Genomic DNA, 13,339 nt, shown 5'->3' with positions numbered 1-13,339 from the left:
GCTGTTCATCGTGGGAACATGTGGGATGATCGCTAGTGATGATATTCTTGTCTGCTTCATTGCTGGAAATACCTTTACTTGGGATGACTAGTTTCGACTTGAGATACTTGATGAGGTAAGGCTCATCCCAGTGCAGGCGCCAATGATACGCTCTACAGCCCCCTTAGTAAAGACCCACTTTTGCCCGGTGCTGTTCTGCTGCATGATATCACTCATACGCTTCACTTCTCTATCAAAAGGCAGCTCGGCCAATTCCTTCCATTCAGCTGTCTGGCCGACCATGGTGCGTCGACTCCATGTAAATCGATGGGCAAAGACCTGAATAGCAATCTCCGTCGGATCACCATGAGCATGCCACGTGCCGTCGTTCCCATGAACTATGGCAAGGTTGGCTAGTGAATCCACAGACAGAAATTCTTGTAGGCGGATGGTACTCTCTTCCAGGAGTTGGGAGGCTGCAACAATCGTTCCACCACTTGAGCCCTCCTTCACTTTCCGGAAGTCTATATCCTTGGGGCTGCGGGAATCAAACCGAATGGCACCAACCTTAGGGTTGAACGGTTCGTTAGAACTCTCGACCATGTAGGAACCAATGGCGGGAATCCAGGCAGCCCATACTACCATTTTCCCTTGAGTCAGAGTTCCGGTCTTGTCGCTACAGATGTCGGTAACTACCCCAAGTGCCTCTAAGGACTTGAGATTCCGGACGACAACGTTGCGCTATACCATACGCTTAGTGCCCGCGGTCATAGTGATGGTGAGAACCACTACCAAACTTGCCGGAATCATTGACAGTCCAGTGGCAACAGCGTAAATGACGACTTCTTGCCGAGAAGCGAACCGGTTCGCTCCTAGAACAAGATCGCACAGACTACGGCAACGCCGAAAAGGAGCATAGCGAGTTTACTGAGTTTGCATTTGTGCATATGTATATAGGCTTATAACGGATCAGTACAGATAGTCGTCATCATCGTTAACCCTCCACTGCTCGGGTTCGCGCCGCTGGCTAGGAATTGGCGGTGCCTGCTGTTCCTGGTCATCCCCAATAACCAATAATCTATCCTCACAGGCCTCAACCCACGTTTCTTGACCGTTTTCGGACCGTTTAAAGTGAATGAAAGCTACGGCCTCATACTCCAAGCACAAACTCTCACTCTCCTTGTCCCACGCCGAACCAGTGAACCAGTCCGTCCGGTGATGGTCGAAGTCCATCTCGTGCCGATCCATCTCGTCCTGCCAGGTGAATGGCATCCGGTCTTCTGCGGTCTCACCACCTTCATCAGTTTGGGACTGGATTGATCCCATCGCCCCAGGTCCTGCCTCGTCTTCAGTCGTCAGGTTATCCGCATCTTCGATGCGTCGCAGTTTGCATCGCCGTGCCGGCGCCTGAAATGCCTCCCATATAGCCCTATTCGACGAAGGGAACACCACCGATACTTTCTGGAGGTTCGGACTTCCCCTAAAGATCAGCTCGGGCAGCCAATAGGCCGACCACCTCCAAATGGGCCATTCCACGGCCAGGTGGCGCACCTTGGCGAGAGTGGACAGCTTAACTCGTGGGTCCCAGTCAATGCCCAGGCATTGGACAGCCTTTTCGAAGTTATCCCTGCCGGTGTAGAGAATGTCGATGTCGCCGCGGAATGGGCGATAAGGAACGTTACAACCTGCTTGGCTCGAAGCGCGGAACTTGACCCCCGACAATGAGGGGCAAAAGATAAAATCTCGCCACTCCTGACAGACGTGCATCAGCTTCGGAAAAGCCGTATCGACCAGCAGCGGCTCGACTACTTGGTCGAAGTCATCTTGGTTCAGAGGCCAGATGATGCATACTTCAGGCTCGTCGTAGGGCAGCGCGAGTTTCCAGATGACCTGTTTCAATTCCAACGGGATGCTCGCGAACCGCATTTTACCTTGGGGAGGGAACCAACCAGTCCCGTCCGCTTATCACCTAGACTAGGGGTTTGCTGTGCCACTCGTAACCTGTGGTTGCTTGGCAATTTGAGCCTGTGATTGAAAGAATGTGGGGATCGCTCCTAATTATACTGAGACGCTCGTTACATTACGCTTTTGGCGGGTTTGATCCTGGTTTTTGCATATCCTTTTAAGAGCACACTATGACTGCGCTGAATTGCAATACCTATGTATGCTCTTACTGCGGGGGTCATCAGTTGTTAAGACACAGTTTATCCAATTAGACATAATTATTCGACAGCACTATATCACCGATTAAAAGTCGTCAAGCACTCTGGGTCTCTTTTGAAGAGGAAACTGGTCCTCCGACGCCACTTCGGCACGTTGGATTTGTTGAAAACATGGTAAATATAGAACATCGATTCGGATGTCTAAGTCTTAGTAAAGTTTATAATCAAGCGACTACTGCCGCCGAACACGCCGCATTCCGACATCTGCGAGGTTCTGCTGGTTGTCGTGAGATTCATGTGACGAGGTGCCCGGGTGCGGCGGCCAGTCTCTATTTCCACACCCACTTACTTGAACATCCCATTTGATTTGAATGATTTCAGCCTCGATACATTCAAATTTTCAAAAGATTGTGAAGTATAGTTACTTCAGCGCCAGAGGCTGTTTGGCGAATAAGATCCACTGAACACAAATGAGAAGCCCATCTTGGTGGTTATTGTCACGAGTGAGAATGTCGTGGAACAGGTCCTGAAGGCCGCCAGGAAGTTTGTTGATGGTCATTACTTGATTAATGTGTTACAACGTGGGGAGAAATGAGCCTATGAGTAGATGAATCTCGAAACGAAGATCATCTATTCTCCTGCCGATCGTTCAAATTTCATGCTAACCATTACAAGCAGGACAGCAATCGTCCAGCCCGAGCGACACGATTAAAGTACACCTCATCGACGACATTAATGAAGAGAGATACCAGTTAAACCAAACTAATCAGTGGTCTAGGTTAGGTGATGGCGATCTCCACCACAAGATCGTTGAAGAGCAAGCTACGCAATAAGAGGCTATGGTGGCCCCTGCTGTCCAGTTGTTGGATAATGAACCCTCTAGTGAAGGTCCCACTATTCGTTTATTGCGACCTCTATTTTCGATCACAGAGTCGTCGCTCAGCAGGGTCGAAGATCCTCAAGGAAAGCTTGACGATACTGCTGTTTATGCTAGCTTGCAGGCTTTACAACAAGTCGTGAGACATGAACAAGTTAGATTCGTGGATTCCCTGTCTGTCGATGCAACAGACCATACCGTTACACACTTCGGAACTGCGCAGATCTTCATTCCAATCCATCTTCCGAACCATTGGGCATTGGCACATGTCGCGGAGTCTCGCGAAGAGATCGCCGTATATGATTCATACCCAGTGCCGGGGGTTCAACAGAACGCTGAGGGAAAGATTCAAAAGTGGTATAAGGATTGTTAGCAAATTACGAACCCCCCCCCCCCCCCCCCCGATATCACGGTCATCACACCATGGTGTCAGACAAACAATGTCAACTGTGGTCTAAACATATTGATTTTTCCCTTTTATTTGGCGGTCGGCCTATCTCCGCCTAGCAGAGCAGATAGTATCCACTTACGCCGTTTGTTGTTTCAGGTTCTCCAGCCTTTATCAGTGCAAGAGATCGAGATCGTTCACGGTAAAGACCCCAGCATCCAATCTATTTTTGTGGAGACCTTGCCTTCTCACCGGCAAGCCGAATTACCTGTAGTTGTTCTTCTGTATGCTTGCATACAACCCCGTTTATGACCTTCGGTCGTGATGGGTACTTTTCAACAGTCAGCTGCATGCGTGTCAGACAGGAACTGCAACAACAGTGCATATCGCAGACAAGAACTGTAACAGCAGCGTGTACACTGCGTCTCAAAGGCTCCCACCTCTGAGACGCATGCTAAACCAAGCCCTAGAACCTGCAATAACCCTCCTTTTGCACAGCGCTGACGCTGCGCTGGAGGAATATGGATAAAGGGGGCGGGCTAGCTAGCAGTTAGGGGGCAGAGTTCAGTCTGTATTCCATCTATCTATACCTATTGCCTATCTTGCGACCCTTCACTCTGCTGCCAACCCCGATCTGACAATGCGGACCCTTTCGGTGCGCACATTTGGGATACGCTTCTTACAAACCCCTTCATGTATAGGTCAGGTGCAATTCCTGTAGGTCCGCTTCTCATTGCGAATATGTTTGCTGTGAAATTCGAAATAGCCCCCGCCCTGGAATATTTTGGGCTTGCGGCGGACGCGAGAAGGGGTCACGGACTGACCAAACAGTTTGAATGATCTCTTGAGCTCCTGGGCGAAAGAGACAAGCCAGGTTGCTTCTACGTCGTGCTCGCCAATATGCTTCGAGAAGAAGCACTTGACCAGTTTGACAGCGTTTACGCCTCCTTAGTTACGACGGCATGGGTGATATTAATACTGAGTCCTTCGGCGCTCATAAAATTTCTCGGGCAATTTTGTACCAAAAAATATGTGGTTCGACCTTCTGTGCTTTGAGTATATCCGTGATCTTCTTCAGTGAGGCCAGGAGCTTTGTCTGTTTTGGCATGTCTCGGGGATGTAAGGTGAAACCGGAGACGCATCGGGTCACGTCCCAGAGCTCTTAGTAAAGAAGCCCAATTCTTCAATCAGCGTAGATGTAAGCCCATACGGTTCGAGCCTAGTATTGTCCATACGAACAAAAATCCGATGATCCTCACGTGCTTTTCCCGGCAGTTGTCCAGTCAGACCAGGGGTGGTGTGTTGGGTGCTCCCAGTTGCTCCTCTTGATTGAGCTGCCCAGTTGTCTCCTCAGTAGTGGCAGCCTGTGCATACATCCTTCTGTCGTCGCCCTTCGGCAGTCTAGAATTTACTGCCTCTTCGATCTGCCTTGTCCGAGCCACTTCTGCATGCAGTCGGCAAAGAAGGTACTGAATTCTTCCGCATGGGCAAACAGGTTTGAGCCTGCTCTTTGGAGGATAGTATCTACGGCTTCTGTGAATTCTTGGAACATCTTTATTTTGGCCTCGTCGAATCTTTTGTCCTTCTGCACGGGAACGACGCGGTCACAGCAGTCGTTGGGCGAGCCTTGCCCACTTCTTCCTGGGCTGCGTCCGCCCCACCGGGTCCTTCATCGACACCGGTGCGATTGATGCCGTGAACTTGGCGAAAAATTCCATGTCCTTCTCCATCGTGTAGAGGGGATGAGGGTCGCAAATCAGCTTTGGTGACTAGTGAGGGGCTGCCGGCAATGTCTTCTAGCAGGACTCGGTGGACTCTTCTCGTGGCTCCGCCGGCCTCCCTCGGGACGCGACCGACAGGATGTTCATTGCGTATAGCCGCCGGGGGCGGATGTGAAGGTGTCGGGCTGCTTACTAGTAAACGTCGTCATTCGGGTCAATAGAGATTTCAATGACAAGAAAATCTAATGAAGTACTTAATTTAGCTGTGGTTGAGGCAAACTATGGTTTATGTAGCTTCTATAAGTCCTCACACAGTATTGTCAATTTACCGCCACTCGCTCTTTAATTTCTTTATTTAACTTAGTATGTGCCCCGTGAGTATAGTATCAATTTGCTGCGAATCGATAGCCGCCCTGTCCAAACCGAAAAGCCTAGCTGGCATACTTGAAATCCGTCGCATTTACATTTTACCACGATTGCATTGTCGCGAAACCGTCACTCCTTTCTAGTATCATCCATGCTGGCTCCTTTCGTAGCCTTTTTGAGATGGCCAGTCATGAATGCGAAGTATGATACCGCTGCCAGTCCCATTCCTCCAATTGTTAGGTAGGTAGAACTTGTGCAAACCGTCAGTACATAGCCGATGTCTCGAGGATATTCGGGTCATGGCTGCCTTAAAAAATTCTGGGTAGTTCCCAGTTTCCCGGAGTTCTCTTCCATTGCGCCTCTCAAGTCACCGCCTTCGTAAATCGGTTGCTTTGATTGGCCCCGTGCGTTATTTGCACGACTTGCAACAGTAGTGAATAAAGGTCTCCTGGCCTGGTACGGCCGCAAAACTCGGCATGTTTGCAACTTGTATGATCGAATCGAGGGCATGGTGAAATCAGTTTCATGGAGTTGTGCATGCCCTCTACGTTATGGCTACAGCCCTTGGATTATATCACAACAGTTTCTTGGGTAGCTCTGAGGCATGATGCCATAGGTATGTTGGGCGACTGTATAGATGACATCGGAATGACGATAGTGCTACGGCACAGCTTTTGGCAACTTAACTTTGCCCGGCCCATACTCAAAATTATTCTCTCCAACCGCTAGCTAATAGGTATGGTGAAAATGATTGACCCTACAAAACTCTACTCGTGGCTAAATGCTTATCTAGAACCGCTCTGAGGCGCACGGAGTTCACAAAAAGATCGTAGTTGAGGCTCGAACTATTTCAGACTGACAAACATGGGTAATGACTAGGTACTATTCGGAGGAAAGACTGGCACTGCTGCACAGCAAAGCTGAAGGAACTCAGTTCCATCGTAGCCAGTGATGACGAGTTATCGCTAAACAGGTAGTAAGATGGGTCTTGGCGCAGAATGCTATACTATGCCCTAATCACAAGTACATGCTTGGTTGTCTGCCCGCAAGACGCAGCATGTGAAGCAAACGACCTGCGATTCATAGACCATCCAGCTCGTGTAACGTGCCGTTCTCTTTAATACTCTTGCTTCAAATGAATGCTCTCGTGATGATTCTGAGAAACTGTCACTTTTTCAAAACAAAATGGGACATATGCCAGATATTCGCGTGCATGTAGCCAATTGAGGGTAGGGTGTCTCTGCTCAGATAGCAGTGAATGTTGTTCGATGTAGAGCCTGCATTTTCTGGGGGACCCAAGAATAATTGCAGTGAGCTGGATAAAGTTCTGCTCAACAATGAGGGTCGCAAATCTTCGCTTGAAGTAGTGATGGACATTGTGAGCGGTCATGATATAGCTTGGCACTATTCAGACTGTCTTACACAGGGTTTTAATTCCGCTTCTTGCGTTATAACGGCAGTGTTTGATGCTGTGGTAGTGATAAGCTTTTTTGTATGCCGATATGAAATCCCAATCGCTAGGAAGAGTTTCATTTTGGGGGTTGTTTTGTGACACATCTGACGTTGCTATGCACTCGAACATTTATCTTACCCTTGAGACAAGGTTTATGCGGGGAGTTGGGTTGCGTCGGGAGCCAATTAGTCTCTAGTGAAACTCTAGATTTCAGGTTTCCCAAGCCCTAGAGCAATATTAGAGATGCGGGCTTCATATAACGCTATCAACTGATCCACCCGTGTCAGACAATAATGAACTGTTGTGGGTCTACGATGATGGTGCAACCTTGTCTATATGGTAGGAAAACCCGGCAGCGCATCCCAGTGCTGCTGGAGAGAGTATCAACCATGAAATTGAAGACATAATCGCCCATTATGAGCTTAAGAATGGCGCTTATTTTATGCGACAACGTGGGTTGGGCGCGGTTGTTCCACTTGACAGCCTGAAGATGGCTTAGTGGCCTATAATGCGTTACTACAGTACGTCGTTCCCCTTCGTAGCGCTCGAGTGGACTATGGGGTAAAATAAAATTGCAAAGCTTTATTGGCTGCAGCGTATAAACAAAGGGTTATTCCGAACTCATGTACAGTGTTGAGACTACTGCGAGCCCCGTCCAAAAAAGGCATCACGCTATGACGCGGGCTAGGAAGTTGAGGTTCTGCCCAATTCTTCACGCTATTGGCTGCAGCGTATCGAGCTTCGTAGGGGGGTTCCACTCCCCCAACGAAGCACCCTACTGTGTACTAAGACTGGATCGTTTAACGGCCGATTTTTTGCCAGAGAGATCCGGTCAAATAGATTCACTAATCATCATGCCAAGAAAAGTATGGGGCATGCATCTCGGCATGTGACATTCACCCTGGGGTGATTACCTCCCCATTACGGCATGAGGTCAGGTACTCTAAACCGGCCGAGTCCCAAAGGTCGAGGGGTGGAGAAATGCATAGAAGCTTATTTGATAGCTCTACTAAGTACTGAGCCTGAATGCTTAGCTCTTTATCTTACACTTCGGGTACCTCATTAAGTCATGTACCCTGCCGTCTCCACTGTCTGTTTATGACCTCGTTCCACATTTAAGGTAAACCGGAAGTGAAGCAGACACATCTACTGCAGTTTCAGCATTCCGACATGAGGTGGAAGCTCTTGAAAGTTTTTGAACGTAGCACGGCTATTCACGAAATCAACAACTCCGCCAAATTATGGTCCCTGACCCTGCCAGGTGGCATGCCTCCTTGCCGCAAAAGCATTTTTCTTGCTAACATTTTTATTTCATGATCCTCTTCAAAGGAAAATCACGAAGAGACAGCCCGAAACTAGAGACGAGAGTATCATGCAAATGCAGGGTCACCAGAAGTCAAGTTGGTGAGTCTGTGGGGGCTTCTGAGGCGAAGCTGGTTCAATTGCTAGATCTTTGCCATCCAGTGGTCGATAGTCTCATTCTCTATCACCGTTCTAGCCCAGAGAGCTGTTACGTGTCAAGTTTAATCAGCGAAAAAACGTCTCTTGCATGATTCAATTATGACAAAGGCAGCAATATAACCTGTGTCATCTTATGCCGGAGATAATACTTGCCAATCGCTAGCTATATTCTGCAGGATCCACTTCTAATATTACTGTGCTCCTTCCCTGGACCCTCACTTCGCAAACATTATCACTGAAGCCGAGATTGCGGGCATACCCTTCCACCCTAGTCGGCAAGGGTGATCGACTTCGTGGGTATATAAAAGGGTGCCCTCAGAATCACAATGCCGCGATTGGGTGAGATTCTAACAGCTTCATTCTTTACCACTACGCATTCAGGATTCGCTTCTTAGACACGAACTTAGAGCAATGCCTTTCACCGCAAGGTTAGTCAGGCTTATAGCCAAAGAGAGAGTGTCAAGCTTTTTGATACAGTATCTAACAAGTGTAGCTAGTGACCCTTGCAAGATTATTCTTGCCATAATCATGCCTCCTCTCGGCGTTTTCGCAGAAAGCGGATGTGGAACAGACCTTTGTTTCAATATATTACTTACATGCTTGGGTACGTCGGTTGTTTAAAATTTAATAAGATAAGTTGCTAATAATAGACAGGATTTTTACCTGGCATCGTCCATGCCTTGTACATTATTAAGAAATACTGAGGTCGAAACCGCAACAGGGCTATGACTGAGCTTTTGATACCAGGCCCATCATTCAAGAAACGCCTAAATCAGGTTGAGATGATGGAATCTCGTTTGATACACTAGATACAATTTACTCATGTACCTTTTAAACACCCTTATTGATACACAAAACAGGTGTTGAACTAGTCGGGAATATCTTGCAAATTCGATTTCTTCATTAAGCTAACCCAGTCAAGCTTGAACGTAAATGTTCGAAACCTTGAGTGCGTTCAACTAGTCAGTCTCACACATACTAACTATATGTTGCTCTAAGCTAGTTCCTGTATTGCAATACGACTATGAAGTATCGTCTTCGTGTACCCTTCATGTGAGCCGTCCGTTCTCACTAAGGGACTAAAGGCGCAAGCGACATGGAATCATACAAGCAGGCGGCCGCCTTCATCCGTGATATCAATACGCTGAAAAAGATGCAAATATTAGACATACTGAGTGTGGTACCACTAGCCCATTTCCATATCGACGCTCCATGAGCTATTGGGACGAGGTAAACAGGCGGCGAGTCATCAGAATCAAAGAGGTAGACTACGGGCTTATCAAAGTGCTCTACTTTGACGAGGAAGTTATGGCAGTATCTGAAGAGACAGCAATGAAGGAGATTATCTATTTACTATCTCCTATTAACAAGTAATGAGTCAAGGGCGGATCTGTAGGAGGCTCATGGCGAGGTTTCGCCAATGTCTGTGGCTTTAGTTCTGACCAGTCATTACATCTCCGTAGATTCTATCGATCTGGTAAATGTGTTAAAATTGTGAGCTGTAAATCGAAGCCTCCATATAAATATTTGATCTGTTATAGAATCTGCAGCACACCTGTGTTGTTGATCACAGTATCCTGGGAAACTAGGGACAGTCTATGCCAGGCATCGCAAAATGGGCCACCGAGGTCATGCCTACCGTTCGTAACCTTATATAAAAGAGATGGTTGTGTCGTTCTTTAGAGTTCGAAAATGGTTTCATGGTATGAGCTCCTATGAATCGTCGTTGGACCTGATGTCATTAACTATTGGAACAAAGCTAAGTCTGTTGAGAGTGCAATTATGAGATGATGGTATCTGGCTTTGCCACCATTCCCATCTTTCACAATCTGCAAAGCGTCCGGCTCAAATTCCTCGTTGTCTACCACTGCGATTCCAAGACTAAATTTCTTGAGCCTTGTTCTTTGGAGCACGCATTCCTTCGCGGACTTGAGGCCCAATTTAGCGATCTTTGTAATTCAGGATTCTGTACTGATCGTGTAGTAGCGTTACGTAGAGATTTAGTAAGAACGCTTTGATCACTAATGAAGAGTGAAGTAGTTTGCACAGGTAGATGACTTCGGCAGGAGTGCGAAAAACAGATGGGTTAAGCCAAAATTGAAACATCTTGTATGCCTGTTATCGATGAGCTATGGGTGTGGACTTTCTAATAGCAAAACTTTAATTGGATCAACATCATGAGTAGACAACACATTAAAACACGGGGGATGAGGTACGACGCCTGAATATGTTCACTATCGAGCCATTCTCTTAGCTTTATCTTAGGAAGCTTAAATAATTAGGTAAGAAATTCGTATTCAGCCACGCCAAATTCCTTACCAACTAAGGTCTAACCTACACAACAACAGGAAGCTAGTTCACCTATTTTTCATCAGCCGCGAGCGCTCATCCTTGCGTTGCACCCATATATAGCGGTCATGCATTAATTAAGGCTAGTTGATGAACATGGTAGATTATCAATTGAGGCCTTTAGTTGAAATAATACATATGGTAAGAGTTTGCGGTGGGAATTAGAAATTTGTGACATCTACTAGAAGTCGCTACAAATTTGCCACCGTCGATTCACGTTTCGCAGGCCAACTTGGCTCTCCATCTCACGGAATGCCCCACAATATACTTGCACCAAGCCTGGTGCATTATCTTAGAAAGTTCTATGATTTAGCCCTCACAATACACAGACAGTTACTCGTTGAACCACGATCCCTGAAAAGGCAACTAAATGGCGAGGGAGACCAGCAGCTGATATTAGAAATGGTAGCAGTTCGAGAATTGATAGAGATCATGCCATAGCGCGCAAAAATATGCCTCGCAGCATAGGTCATGGCCCTTTTTCGATGCTCTGACAGTGCCCGATACGCTGGAGGCGTTGTAATTCGCTGTTGAACATATTAGCTTTGGATGGCTTACCCACCAGGTTCCATACTATAGGGACGATATAGATTCTGATGTTTCCGCTTTGCCCCCTTCGGTCAATAATTTTGAAAGAAAATTCCGGCGGCGTGACATGATTGAATATACATTTATATAGGGTTCACGTCTCTGATACAAACTTCAATCGTCGTTCTTCATTCTTTCTACAATATCATCATCTACAACATCGACAATTACAAACTCAGCGTACTCCATCAATTTCCTCTTCCGCATTTCAGTTATGAGTCTCTACCCTCCTTCTTGCCACAAGCCTTTCCGCGGCAACAGCCATAACAACAGCCACGTCGGTCGCCGCTTCGACTCTGCCCTCGCTTGTCGCTCAACTACCTGCTTGTGCCGCCGGCTGCGTCTCGAGAGTAGGCACCGAGATCGAATGCGCCACTGCGGACTTAAACTGCATGTGTTCACAGGCCTCAGTCATTCAAGCCCACATGGTCACGTGTATACAAAAACATAAATGCTCTAACCAAGATACTTCAAGTGCGAAAACTAAACATTCAATGAATGTATCAAAGTAAATGTATGCCAACGTCTGTTAAAAGCGAGCTCGGTCCTCAGCTCAGATATCTGCATGGCCATGATAGAGAATCCAGACGATGCTGTAATTGCATCCGCTTCCAGCATCATCACAATGAAGGCGCCAGAGTCGACCGCGAACGCCGCTCTGAGGATGGTACATGGCATAGGAATGCTCGGCGTTGCTGCTCTGGGCGCACTGGCTTTTAAGGGATAACGTTTTCTTTCTCCAATCCCGTAAAGGATTCGTGCAATACATACCGTGTACATTTAAATTCAATGGGCAATTGTGGTTTTCTCAATAACACGAATACACGAGTTTCCAAAAGCTTGTACTAACGACTGAATATTACAACTACTTGTAGAAATGTCTGCTTCACTTCCCATCTTATCTTGAGCGTAGAATGAGGTAATGCAATAACAGTGGAGATGATAAGGTACATGACTTAAGATACCCAAAGGAAGGATAAAGGCTAAGCATTTCTACTTTGTACGTGTGATATGTCATGAGAGCACCCAAGTGGCTAACTTGAGCCTATAAGTATAGATCACAAATCTGAAGGTGTGAAGCTTTGACGTGATATATTTGTCTGAAGAACAAAAGAGAGATCTACGAAATGTTGGAGCAATGAAAATCCCATGTGTAGATTGTTAAACTCTACCACTTGTGGCTCGATAATGTGGCTGGTAAGATCTTGCCTACTCAACCACGGTGATCAGACTGCATTATCACAGTAAGTCTATCAAAACAAGCTTCTATGTATATATTTCTCGGTTTCTCCACTCCTGCAACTCGGAGAATTGGCCGGTTCAACGACCGGCACTACCCTTACTTTATGAAAGGCTCATGCCGAGGTGAGTGCCCCGCTTTTTACACTTGCATGATGTTCAGCTCGTCCAGTTGCCAAGTTCGAATAGTTGGTGCTTGGCAGGGGAGTGGATCCGCTCTAGTCCGCTTAGCATCGCAGGACTGTGTTTTTCGTGAAACGAACTGCTGGCATTCTATACGCTGCAGCCAATAGCATCGACGATCGAGCAGAATCCACTGCGTCTCATCTCTATGACCTTTTTGGACGCGGCCCGCAGTAGTTTCATACACTAACATGAGTTGGCATGACCCTTGTTTATACGCTGCAGCTAATGAGAGGTCTTGAAATTTCTGCTGTACCCACACAATTGTCAGGACAAGGGGATGCGTGACAATAGGCTCTGAAAACGGAACAACCAACAAGACCTCAACAATTACGGGGCCTGCATCACCAACCTCTACACAAGAGCGAATTTGCACTGAGTGAAGGTTCAAACTCATCAAAAGCTCACCAACCTGTTGCCTCGTCCCTCTCAGAATAGCTTTGCCGTCCGCGCCAAGGACCACCTTACCACCTGGCGTTTGTTGCCGCGATGAGTGACCCTACGACCTTCCAAAGGAAGCCTAAGCATACAAGGGCTTCTGCTCCCAAGGTCAGGACAGGTTGCCTGACGTGG

General features: G+C 47.1%; 3 protein-coding genes across 3 annotated transcripts; 1 reads left to right on the top strand and 2 right to left on the bottom strand.

The window, feature by feature from the left end:
• Positions 1-77: 77 nt before the first annotated feature.
• On the bottom strand, positions 78-973 carry BKA67DRAFT_568674 (P-type ATPase). The gene has a single exon (XM_046103047.1). It carries the CDS (start codon positions 622-624, stop codon positions 88-90), a length of 537 nt encoding a protein of 178 aa, XP_045957413.1. The 5' UTR covers positions 625-973; the 3' UTR covers positions 78-87.
• BKA67DRAFT_568673 (uncharacterized protein) lies at positions 899-2,023 on the bottom strand. Its single transcript, XM_046103046.1, has one exon. The coding sequence runs from the start codon at positions 1,903-1,905 to the stop codon at positions 949-951; it is 957 nt and encodes a 318-aa protein (XP_045957412.1). The 5' UTR covers positions 1,906-2,023; the 3' UTR covers positions 899-948.
• Positions 2,024-8,818: 6,795 nt separating this feature from the next.
• BKA67DRAFT_518494 (uncharacterized protein) lies at positions 8,819-9,111 on the top strand (the record flags this gene model as incomplete). The annotated part of the gene is made up of 2 exons (XM_046098012.1): positions 8,819-9,011; positions 9,062-9,111. 2 exons carry the CDS (start codon positions 8,819-8,821, stop codon positions 9,109-9,111), a joined length of 243 nt encoding a protein of 80 aa, XP_045957411.1.
• Between the last annotated feature and the right edge of the window lie 4,228 nt (positions 9,112-13,339).

This window comes from Truncatella angustata (assembly GCF_020726525.1).
Source record: "Truncatella angustata strain MPI-SDFR-AT-0073 chromosome Unknown BKA67scaffold_5, whole genome shotgun sequence".
NCBI classification, from domain to species: Eukaryota; Fungi; Ascomycota; class Sordariomycetes; order Amphisphaeriales; family Sporocadaceae; genus Truncatella; species Truncatella angustata.
Note: the sequence above shows the minus strand (reverse complement) of the source record. Positions and strands in the feature narration are given on the sequence as shown.